The sequence below is a fragment of the Aegilops tauschii genome, chromosome 3 (genome assembly GCF_002575655.3).
Source record: "Aegilops tauschii subsp. strangulata cultivar AL8/78 chromosome 3, Aet v6.0, whole genome shotgun sequence".
NCBI lineage: Eukaryota > Viridiplantae > Streptophyta > Magnoliopsida > Poales > Poaceae > Aegilops > Aegilops tauschii.
Genome location: NC_053037.3, coordinates 612769878 through 612781507, shown reverse-complemented (window position 1 = coordinate 612781507; position 11630 = coordinate 612769878). Strand labels below are relative to the sequence as shown.

The 11630-nt window shown below is 49.4% G+C and overlaps 1 protein-coding gene and 1 long non-coding RNA gene across 2 annotated transcripts; one reads left to right on the top strand and one right to left on the bottom strand.

The window, feature by feature from the left end:
* Window positions 1-8325: 8325 nt before the first annotated feature.
* LOC141042562 (uncharacterized) lies at window positions 8326-10148 on the bottom strand. Its single transcript, XR_012205763.1, has 2 exons — window positions 8653-10148; window positions 8326-8513 (listed from the first exon to the last, which is right to left on the bottom strand). It is a non-coding gene; the product is annotated as an uncharacterized lncRNA (long non-coding RNA).
* A 160-nt stretch (window positions 10149-10308) lies between these two features.
* Window positions 10309-11361, top strand: LOC109768393 (uncharacterized). The gene has a single exon (XM_020327114.3). The coding sequence runs from the start codon at window positions 10309-10311 to the stop codon at window positions 11359-11361; it is 1053 nt and encodes a 350-aa protein (XP_020182703.3).
* The last annotated feature ends 269 nt before the right edge of the window (window positions 11362-11630 follow it).

Genomic DNA, 11630 nt, shown 5'->3' with positions numbered 1-11630 from the left:
ATAAGAATTTAGTACCACCTCGGATTGAAAAAAATTCTTTTACAGTGGCTGAAAAATAAGTGGGCTGGCTTCGCTAGGGCACAACGCGCGGCCCACGTATGAAATTCTGGAAAAGCATTTTTTTCTAGCAGACAAACGCATAAGAATTTAGTACCACCTCGGATAAAAAAAACTCTTTTCAGCGGTGAACGGTTGAAAAAATTGACGAAACGCGCCTTGCTTTATTAGTATGTATATATATATATATATATATATGTATATGTATATGTATATATAAAAAGTTTTAAACATTCTTTTGGGATGGCGCGACTCAGTGACATGTGTCTCATGTAGTGGCTGAGCTCATCTCCTTGGGATTGGCCATGTTCAGAGACATTGTAACCAGGTGAATTCCACGGCCAACGCCAGCAAGCACTAGAGAGAGGACAAGCTAAGACACTGTGGTGCGGTGTTGAAATAGAGGCATAAACCTGTGGAGGCGGTTGGTCTTGAGCCATACTTTTTGGGTTATAGGGGTGATGTTTTTCTCCCGTTGCAACGCACGGGCATGTTTCCTAGTTATTTAAATGGAAAATAGGAGATTGATGGAGGAAGAATAGAAACGAATTGCAGGCTAATTAATTAAATGTAATATGGATGATTGATGGCCTTTCACCTTCTGTTACAACTGAGGGAGAGGCGGAATGTATGTGTGGGCACTATTGGCTATTAGGGGCTCACGTGGCTGCATACAGTAACAGAGAAATCGCATTGGGGTGGGGGGGGGGGGGGGGGGTCCTCTATATAAATATACGAAGTAGTAGATTCTATAAAGCTATTACAACATCTCTAACCGATCCTCTATTCGGTATTAGAGGAGGATAAATTGGGTTATCCTCCTCTAACCGGCATCTAACCGAACCCCCTCGCCGTTAGAGGAGGAAAATTTATCCTCCTCGACCACACTCTGGCTCCTAAATATACTCGGTCTTCAGTGCGGTGGGTAAAAGTTTGGCCTCTCACCAGCACCCGCGTCTTCCCCACCCCATGTTGTGTCGTCACCGAGTTGCTTCCAGGGACTAACAACCGTCTTCGCTGACGCCACACTACCTCCATTTGCCCTCGTCGGCCTCCTACCCATGTCCGAGATGGTCACCGGCCGTTTCATCGTTGGAATTGAGCTTGAACACCGCCGCAGCCGCATTGATCCTGTCGTCGGAAAGAGGCTCGGATCTTCTTGCTCCTAGCCTGATCGTCCACTGCCGGCCATCGCAAGGCTCCGCCGACCGCTTGCATCTGCTCAACATCGCCAGTCGGCCGTGATAGCTCAGCTGCCTTGCAAGTGTTTGATGGTTTGCCTAGTTGAGTTTTATTTTTGCATTTTCATCTTGTTTTTTCTTTTGTCCATTTAAATTTATCCGAGTCGTTTAAATTCAAGTTGAAGAGATTGAGAGAGATCATCTTCGAGGACTCTTCTTCGTCGGAGGAGGAAGAAGCCAACAACGACTTGGAAATGGCAATTGGCACGATCTTCAATGAAGATTTTTGGCCGCCGAGGAGAGGATCGCAAGTCAACTGCATGCACACCAACGAGATAGATTGGAGGGCCAATCAAACGTGAAAGATTATTTCGAGCCCAATCCAATCAATGCGGTGAACTTTTTGTGCCGGCGATTTCAGATGCACACAAGTCACTTTCTAACCATTGCAAAATCCACGGAGAAGCATGATGACTGGGTGAGGCTTAGAAGGAGTGCATCTGGAGAGATAAGTGTGAGCCCTTTGATGAAGTGAATCACGCCGTTTACAAATATGTAGTTGAAATGTACTTTGTAAACTAAAATTAGAAAGGTTTGACATTTTTTTACTCCGTAATGTTTATAGAAACAATTAGAAACGACATTTTTTAGAGAAGCAAAGGTACTCCTCTAAAGGATATTTGGCCGTTTACTCTAAATTATAGAGGATCTGTTAGAGATGCCCTTAGGTTGTTAATAAAGAGCACTCTTGATGCAAAGAAAAAATAAATAAGGAAACAATCTGTCCGTGACACGTGGAAATGGCCTCTACAATTTGTTTGTGCGGGACAAGCATTTTCATCAACATAAAAGCATAATATATTCAGAAGTTCATATGTTCTTTGGATAGAAAAAATGTACACACTTGGGCGTGCACCACCGAGTTTCTTGATTTATGCCCGGCTATATTATTTACACTCCTGCTCTACAGGGGAATGCTCGATATTGTCGTGATCTTGATTGTGCCAAGTGGATGCAAAAGCGTCGGGATGGATGGATATCCATGTTACCACCGGTTTCTTTTGCCATATAGTAGAACTTGTAATACAATTTTGAGCTAATTGCAGGTAATCTGCGACACCCCAAGCTGTGCCCTGAGTTCCTAACTAAATCGTAGTACTCTCTTTGGTTTGCCCCAATCTCACTTATTCACATTTTTTTTCAACTGACAACTCCTTGGCACAAAATTGTATTGTATACTACTACAATAGAAATGGAAAGCGCTTGGAACAATTGTGCAATTTATAAGAGTTAGGTCACACTGAGTAAATGCGATTGGCAGACTCATGTATTCCCTGTGTCAATTTCAGAGAAACTGTTATATCTCATGCATTCGACGCCCCCCTATCAATTTCACAAAAACTTCATGCTATCCACAAGATATAACTAACATTGCACCAAAACACAATCAAGTGAACCGTCTTGTTGATGGTGCACAACATTAAGAACAGTTGGACAACTATAATGGTCAGGTCTGGTTTTAAGTAGCGCGCTATAGCACGCTATAACATTTAAAAAAGATCATGTGTTAAGAGATTTTGGCCGAAGAAGGCGTAGCATGCTTTTTAAAAAGGTCCGCCGCTAGAAGGCGTAGCATGCTTTTTAAAACTATGGGTCGCACAGCACAAGTGCGGTCGTTTCATTCATTCATTCTCTGTAAGGCTGTGTCAGTTTCGAAAAAACTGTATGACGGTTTTTTAATGCGGGAGCATGCTATCGACACGATACATAGCATTTTACCATAAGATCATCTAATGAATATAAGCCTTTTTTAGAGATGGTGCACCTTTACACCCCTCCTTTCATAAATATAAGCCTTTTTAAAGGTTCAACTACAGACTAAATACAAAACAAAATGAGTGAATCTATACTCAAAAATACGTCTATATACATTCGTATATAGTTCGTATTCAAATCTCTAAAAAGGCTTATATTTTGAAATGAATGGAGTACAAAACTAAAAATACAATATTGAGGGAACATCTATTTTATAGTTGCCTGATTTTTATTTACTTCTAGTCAATTTTTCCATTGCAAACAATTGCCCTTCATCTTCCCTCCTCCGACCGACCGCACCTCCACCGACCCACGAGCGGTGTGGCGCGTCGCCTCACCCAGCCTCCACTCTGACTTTGTCGCCCCCGACCTTTCATCTAAACCCCGCCCACCAACTTCGGCGTTGGGGATCCCCACACCTGAACCAACATTCCTTGCCTCCACGCCCTCTTTGTCTCGGACTTGTGTGTCGTCTCCTCACCGCGACAAATCGACTGAACCGTATGTTATCTTTCAATTGCCTGAAGTTTAGGGAACGTGATGCATTTAACATCAAGGCATCCTATTTTTTGAAGAACTGGTGGATTTTATTGACTCAAAATGGAGCATCAAGAGGATACAAACACGATGAGCACACACCCAGTCTTTCCATAGCTAGAAAGCACACAACCAATACCAACACACGCACACAAAAACGTCGATAATTAGCAGAGTCATGTGAGATCAAATCTATGTGTAGGCTAGAAAAAATAACAAAAGCGATCAGATCTGCGATCGGTAAAATGCGGCAATGACCTTATCCACATCAGCCATATCATGACACCACGCAAATGACGAGATTTTTCAACCGCAACACCTTCAAGAAGGGAGCGACACTAAATACCGCTGTCACCGAATCCAACCACGAAGGCCAGAATCTAGATGTTCACCTTGCAGAATCAGCCCAAGCATATTTGAGCAATGCCTTAAACAAGGTAACGGCGTAAAAAAATATCGTCATTGCCTAGTTGAACCAACTCAGATCAGACCTAGGCTTTCAACCCGGAGCTCGAGACCAGGTGCTCGAGTAGCACCACCATCGACGTCAGTCATGTGTTGTCGCCATCACTTTTCCACGATCGCGGCAGCTACATGCGATGTGCGACCGTCGCCGCTGCACAATCACCCCTCCGTGTCAAGCAATCGTCCATAGTTTGCATCTCACCGCCAAAGTCAACCACCAGGTCCAAAGAGATGAACCCTCCTCAAGACCTTTCAGTGACCACCGCCATTGTGGAGCTGTGGGAGGTCGTTGCAACACAGTTTGCAGCCACCGCCATCCGGCCGACCGGATCCAAATTGCCACCACCAAGCCGTCCTGATCTGAATCAGGGCAACCATGCCGTGTCAACATGAACAACGTCAAAGCCGCTGCCGCCCAACATCAGATCCAACCACCGCGCCAACCACATGGCCACGGACAGTCGCCGTCACCTAGAAGCCCATGGGTTGCCGCCCATCTTCCATCACTCCGCTGCCCGTAGGAGACAGCCGGAGGACCCCATCACCGCGGCAGAGGTCAGCGGCCGCGGCAGCATCGCTTGGGGATGTGATCCCTGCGATGCTTACCCTCCCAGGACATAGTCCACGGCGACCCGCACCGCGCAAAGCGCTGCGTCCCGTCGTGCTGCCGCATCTCATGCTGCGCAGGAAGAAGTGGCCCCGCCGTCGCTGATGCTGACCGGCATTTGTCCGGCAGTGTCCTGGAGCGGCGGCGAGGAAGAAGAGAGATGTGGGAGAGAGGGGAGGACCTGGCGGCGCTAGGGTTCACTACGTCGCTCGCGAGAGGGACGCGAGTGAACGAAGGGGTACCGTACCAAACAACCTATCGGGACTCCTGTTGACGGTGCATGCATGCAAGTGTGCCCGCTACCGTGTCAAACTGGGCTGCATTACGCACCGAGATCTGTCAATCACCTACACGATCGTTGGCGATTCCTGCGTCTTCTGAGGCTTGTAAGCCCATACGTGGGCATAGTCTTCTCCTCGTCTTCCCGAGTCCATTAAGGAGACGGAGGCATTGGGGAACGAAGCGGCGAGGGTTTACGGAATTCCAGGCGTTCTGCTCATCAATCGTCTAGTATATTACAGAGTGCTATGCCCACAACCACACACATTCCCCTGCAGTCCACTGATCACAACTCACAGTAACATCCGCCATGGCCGACTGGTCGTCGCTTCCGTGTGACCTCGTCCGCCGCGTCGCCGACTGCCACCTGACCACCAACGACGTTGACTGCTACGTGGACATGCGGGCGGTCTGCCACAACTGGCGCTCTGCCATCGCCGAGCCATGCCCACTCGGCACCGGCGCTGACCTCCCGTTCCACCGCCGGCTCTTCCTGCGATTGTTCAAGGCGGAGAAGTACAAGGAAGACGGCGGCCTCTACGCAGGCACCGACTTCCTCTTTCGCCCTCGGCAGTGGGTCATGCTGGACGAGGAGGAAGGCGACGACGCTGGACGACGCCTCTTCCTCAACGTCTCCACCGGAAGCTTCGTCCGCCGGCAAGTCCCGATGCTCCGCAATCACGTCCTCGTCGCCGCGGCCTCCGACGGCCTCGTCGTCCTCGTGGACACGAAGCGTCCGCACGCCGCCGTCGTAGTCAACCCCATGACCGGCTCGTTTCTGCGTTACCCTAAGATAATGGGCTGTAGCACTAGCACTTCTCCAAGGAAATTTCCTCAGATCAAGGCCGCGGTGGGCGGTGCAGACACGTCGCTGGTCCTCTGGCATCAGAACTGCCAGTTCAATGGCGACACGGTGTGGAGTGCCGACCCGACTCGTGGTTCTTTCCGCTTCATGGATGACCCAGGACCAGGCCCTCTCAGGTCGACCAACCTCGCGAGCATGGCCGCCCATGAAGGCCACGTATACATGATCACCTCGGCGGCCAACGTGTACGAGATCGTCTGGGACGATTTCTTCACTTACCAACAGAGAATAGTCCAGAGGCTGGACGAGTTCGTGTCTCGGTTCGGATACGGTCCGTCAGAATATCACAACAATTTCCTGGTGCACTCTGACGGGGAGCTGATCCTCGTCCGTCGTCCGCGGCTCCGTCAGCAGACCATGGAGGTCTTCAGGGTCGACGCCGACCGGGGCGCCCTCGAGCCCGTTAACAAGATTGCCAGCAACCACGCGCTCTTCCTCGGCGAGAGGTGCATTGCTGTGAATGCAAGCAGGCTACCATCGATCGACAGCAACTGCATATACTACGGCACCAAAGACATCCATTCAATGCACGATGGCCTGCAAAAGCACGAGGGTATTTACAGGTACGATCTCGCCGACGGAAGCGAAGAGAGGATCTCGGGTCTGTTGGTGCCCGAGAGCGAGAGCTATCTTGCTCGTCCTTTCAGCCTCGCTCAGGTGCTGGTCACCTACTGCGCCATCCTCCCTCATGTGGAAGCACAAGCCGTCTGCTCCCATGCTTCGCAATCTTCATGTGTTCCTTTTTTACCTACTGGCTAAGCTCGTTCGGGTCTTCTTTGTGACCAGTGTTCCTGGACTTTCATATCTATTTCGAACAAATGCATGAGAATAAAGGAGATCGTTTATCATACTTGATATTTTGTGTGTGTGTGTTGATCAGACTTGTTCTCGCTATCAAATCCTCGTGTCCGTACGGAATATTTGATGTAAAATGTTCCACTTTTGTAGTGCAAGGAAGTTGCTTTTTATCAAAATAATAATATGAGAAACGCCCTACAAACACTACTACAGGAAAAATATCTGTTGCCTTTTGTTCAGCTGTAACTGTAAGCCGGCTCATAGCCTATATCTCTATACGCCGATGATAACCGAAAAAACACTTGGCGTAGCTAAGTCTGTCGGCCTACTCCGAGAAACATAGTCGGCCTATAGGGTGCACTCGGCGTACTTCCCTGTCAGGTAGCCATACCCCCTCCTCCACTTGATGGCTCTGTGATGGCAGGTGACATAAGCCGAGTCGGTTAATCTATTGTCTTATTTTTGTTAACCACAAAAATATCATCTCCCAAGTAAGCCGAGTGCCTCAAGATGGGCACTTGGCTTACTGTCAGATATATCCCGCGCACCCGCCGTTGATGTTTACCATGTACATCACACAACTCTGTCCTCCGCCTCCCAGGCACATGGCTTCCCACAGCCGCCTGCACCTCCATTTGCACGTGCTCTCCATCGGCCGGCCGATGCCTCCTCCACCACCTCAATCCAAACCCGACACCTCCACCACCGGCACCTCGATGATGGACGCGCCCCCACCACCTCGGCGTCGGTCGCACCGACACCACCTCGACATCGGCGACCGGATCTACCCCATCGGTGGGGGGAATCCCCGGACAGTTCGTGAAATAGCGACGATTTCTCAGTCGCATTCCCCCATGTTTGTGTTCTTATGTGAGACTAGGCAGAAAGCAGCTAAGATGAGAAGGATCCGTGCACGTCTCGGTTTCCAAGGATTTGTGGGAGTGGATAGCAATGGTTTGAGTGGTGGTCTGGCCTTTTTTGGCACGAATCATGTGTGGTCGATATTTTAGATAAGGATGATCGGTATATTGATGCTATGGTGAGATTGCATGTTGATGCAGAGCAATGGAGAGTAACACTTGTTTATGGGGAACCACGAGCTGAAAATAGGCACTTGATGTGGTCAAAGTTGCATAGTTTAAAAAATGTGAGTGATCGACCGTGGCTCGTAATTGGTGATTTTAATGAAGCTCTCTGGGATTTTGAACATCTCTCATCTAACCCACGACCGGAACCACAAATGATCGCGTTCAGAGATACCCTTGAAGTGTGTGAACTTATTGATTTGGGATTCTCAGGAATCCCTTTCACCTATGATAACATGCGAGCTGGAGCAAACAACGTGAAGGTGCGTTTGGACAGGGCAACAGCGACCAATGAATGGCGTAATTTTTTCCCTCTTTGTTCTGTACAGCATGTTGTTTCGCCTTGTTCCGACCATGTTGCATTGGTATTGAAAGGTGCGCCAGATTCGGGTCAGCCGGGACAGAAGTGTAGGCGTTATGAGGTTTTCTGGGAAAGGGATTCGGCGCTACCGAATGTGATCAAAGAGGCATGGGACTCCGTTGGTGACGTTGACAATTTGGAAAAGCTTCAATCTGCTCTAAGCAAGACGCTAGCCACCCTTAGCACGTGGAGTAATAAAAAATTCGGCAACATCTCAAGGGAACTAGCTAAGTCACGATCACAACTGGAAGAGCTCATGAGTATGAACGCAGATAGACAAGAAATAAGAAGCATAACTGCTAAGATGAATGATGTTAGAATTAATTACAATTTGTAATTAGGGGAAAATCTCCCCTTGCCCAAACCGTCGTGCGGTTTGTGCCGCACAGGCGTCTTCTCGCTCCTGCCCCCTGGAACCAACGCCTCCCTTCGATCGCGTCTCTCCAGATGGTATAAGTAGCGCCTGTAACCATCAATCAAGACAGAGATTTCACTTTCGATCTCAAACACGTTATCACGCACGTAGAACAGCCAGCGAGAGCAAAAGAAACATCAGAGAAAGGAGAAGAGAGGGAGCACTCGCCGCCGGTGAGATGCCTAACCTCGTTTCCTTCTTCCTCCGCCTGATCCGCGAGGATGGTCGTCGATACCGTCGTCGCTACCATGGAGTGGGTGGACTCCGGCGTTTCCGTCGCCGGATGCAAGCCATCCGACGGTTCGGCCGCAGCGCCGCTGGACGCGCCCGTCGCGGTGCTCACCACGCCCCTGGACATGGTTCCCGTGCTCCTGGACGCGCCCACTGCGGTGCTCCCCGCGCCCGTGGCCAGGCGCCCATGGGGTATGACCCTTGGCTGGTGGCCGGCCCGAGCGCCCCCATGATGCACGGGGCCGCTACCGCGCCTGCCCTGCCCACTGGGTCTCCGCCTCCACCACCTCCTCCGCCGGCCGCATGGATCCCGCCGTCAACGCCGACGCCTGATGCCGTGGCCGCTGTCCCGAGCCTCCGCCCGCCTGGCTACGCCCCGGTGCCGATGCGCTCGATGGTGAATGCAGAGGAAGCGCTCGCCTTCATCTCCGCTCCATCCGGCGCCTCTGGTGTCGTCCGCCTTGGAGTCGGCATGGAGGGCGCCGCCGCCGCCGCCGCCGGCACGCCTCGACAGGAGACAGCCGCGGGCTCGAGCAGCCGCGCGGAACGGCGTTTCGGCCGCCTCTTCGGGCGTGCCGTCGCAGCCCTCGACCGCCGCCCCGGACGTCGCCCAGGCTCATGGGCTCCGGCGAACCTCGGCTTCACCGCTACTCCACTGCGCCAGGCCTCCACCGTCGTCGTCTCCTCTTCAGATGAAGAGGCCTCGTCGGTGTCGCGTCGCTGACAACTGGAGATGCGAGGGGAGGCGCCGGCACTTGCCCCAATCGCCGGCGACTGGGCTCCCTGCTCCTTGCGAGCGCTGGTGGTGGTGGGGCATCGAGCGTGGTCGGGACGGGTCCTTATCCGTAACCGCCCCACCCCTCGCCTCCTCTTATGCGGTGTGTGTGGCTGCGGGCTGGCCTCGGTCGGCGGTGGCAGGCCCAGGCCCAGGCGATCGACCTGCTCCCTTCCAGTTTTTTTTTTAAAATCTCTGTTTTTATTAGTCTAGTACTAATTATTGTATATGGTGCAGTTTTAGACCCTGTTTAGTATCTAGTTTGACTGCTACTTACATACTAGTCCAGTTCTAGATTAAATCTGACTAGTACTTGTGTAATTATTAGTGTGTTTATATTATGTAATGGATTGATAATATAAATAAAGTACCGGATTTCATCTGGGAAGAATGACATGTTCCATGTGTTTACAACATCTCATTTTTATTGAACATGTCTTTGCGATTGAGATCTTCTCTCGCATATCAAACTTGCAAATTTTTGAATGTTTCTCCCTCATCTTATTTGGAATCACAAGGTAATGAGTTGTGATCTACTGCTCATTTGCAGACTATCCTCTCTTACTGTGAGGTCTACGCTTTGTCATTCTCGACAAACGATTACCTCCAACGTGTATTCCTTATATCTGAATTGTAGCATACACAAGGTAATGGCGATGTAGCCTATTACTGTGAGATCTAAGTGATCTTCAAAGTGTTATGTTCACACAATTGAGGTTGAGAATTTTTCAAGTTTACACTTGAGTAGCAAATTTTTGCATTCTTATTACACAACCATGATGGTTTTTAATTTACCACCCGTAAATTAATTATCTCTGGTTTCCCATGTAGGCAAAGATGACTGCCAAAGAGTTTGAGGAGCTTGCCCTCAATGGCCACAATTACCCTACATGGGCTATGGACATCAAGATCAGTCTTGCGTCCCGTGGGATAACGCGTGCAATACAACCCCCGGAGACTCCTCTCCCGGCTGGGGCCACTCCGCTCACAGAACAGCAGAACTATGCTGCCTTATTCATCATAAGGCATCATATTCATCCAGATCTCAAGTCTGAGTATTTACAGGAGGAATCTCCTAGTACTCTGTTTCGGGCCCTCAAAACGAGGTATGAACAGCAGAAGGCAGTAGTCCTGCCCGAAGCACTCCATGATTGGACTCATCTCCGTCTTCAGGATTTCAAGTCCATCGGTGAGTACAATCATGCTGTTCATAAGATATGTTCCAAACTGCGCTTTTGTGAGAAGGAACCTACTGAGGGGGAGAAGATAGAGAAAACTTTATCTACTATGCTCCCTTCAGATAGGATCCTCCAACAACAATACCGTGCTCATAACTACACTGTCTATTCCGAGCTTATTCACATGTTACTTCAGGCTGAAAAGCATGATGAGCTACTTGCTAAGAATGGCTCTCAGCGCCCAGTTGGGGCACAACCTTTACCTGAAGTCCATCTGAATGTGGCAAATAGACAAAAGTTTAATGGTACCCCTCGGGGTAAACAATCCAATTTCGAGCATAAGCGAAAGCGCAATGGGAACATGAGATCTAGATACCCAGGCAAGGGAAAAGGCACTTCAAAGCCCAGGCTTGATAAATCTAAGCTTTGCAACAAGTGTGGATGCTCCACGCATTCTACTGAAAAGTGCACAATGCCCAAGCATCTGGTTATGCTGTACCAGCAATCTCAGGGACGCAAAGCACCTCAAGGGAAAAGGTTTGAAGCCAACTTCAACCTTCATCCGGATAGCGCAAAAGGAGCTGGTGGTTCGCACGATGTTCCTCCTGGACCGAGCAACGCCGTGGTTCCTTGTCTGCCTGAGGCTACTGCTGAAATGGAGAACACGTTGATTGAGTACACCGCAAACAACGTGTTTGGCGACTCCGACTAGTCCCCCAATCTCCTAGTGATCTACTTAATTATGTTCATTTGTGATGATTGTAATAAGAACATAAGTTTGTTGTTGTCTTTATATTGTATTGTATCAGCACATTTGATATAATAAAGATTGTATTCTATATATTACTATGAGGTTTTCTTATTGAAAATTCTTTGTTTTATATAGTTTTCTACGGGAACAATCCGATGGAAGAGGAATTATGCCTTGTGGACAGTGGTGCCACAAACTCCATACTGAGGGAGATGAAATTTTTCCAAACT

Bases quoted from the DNA above. Each gene is read 5' to 3' on its own strand.
- LOC109768393 (XM_020327114.3), top strand. From the start codon at position 10,309: ATGACTGCCAAAGAGTTTGAGGAGCTTGCCCTCAATGGCCACAATTAC.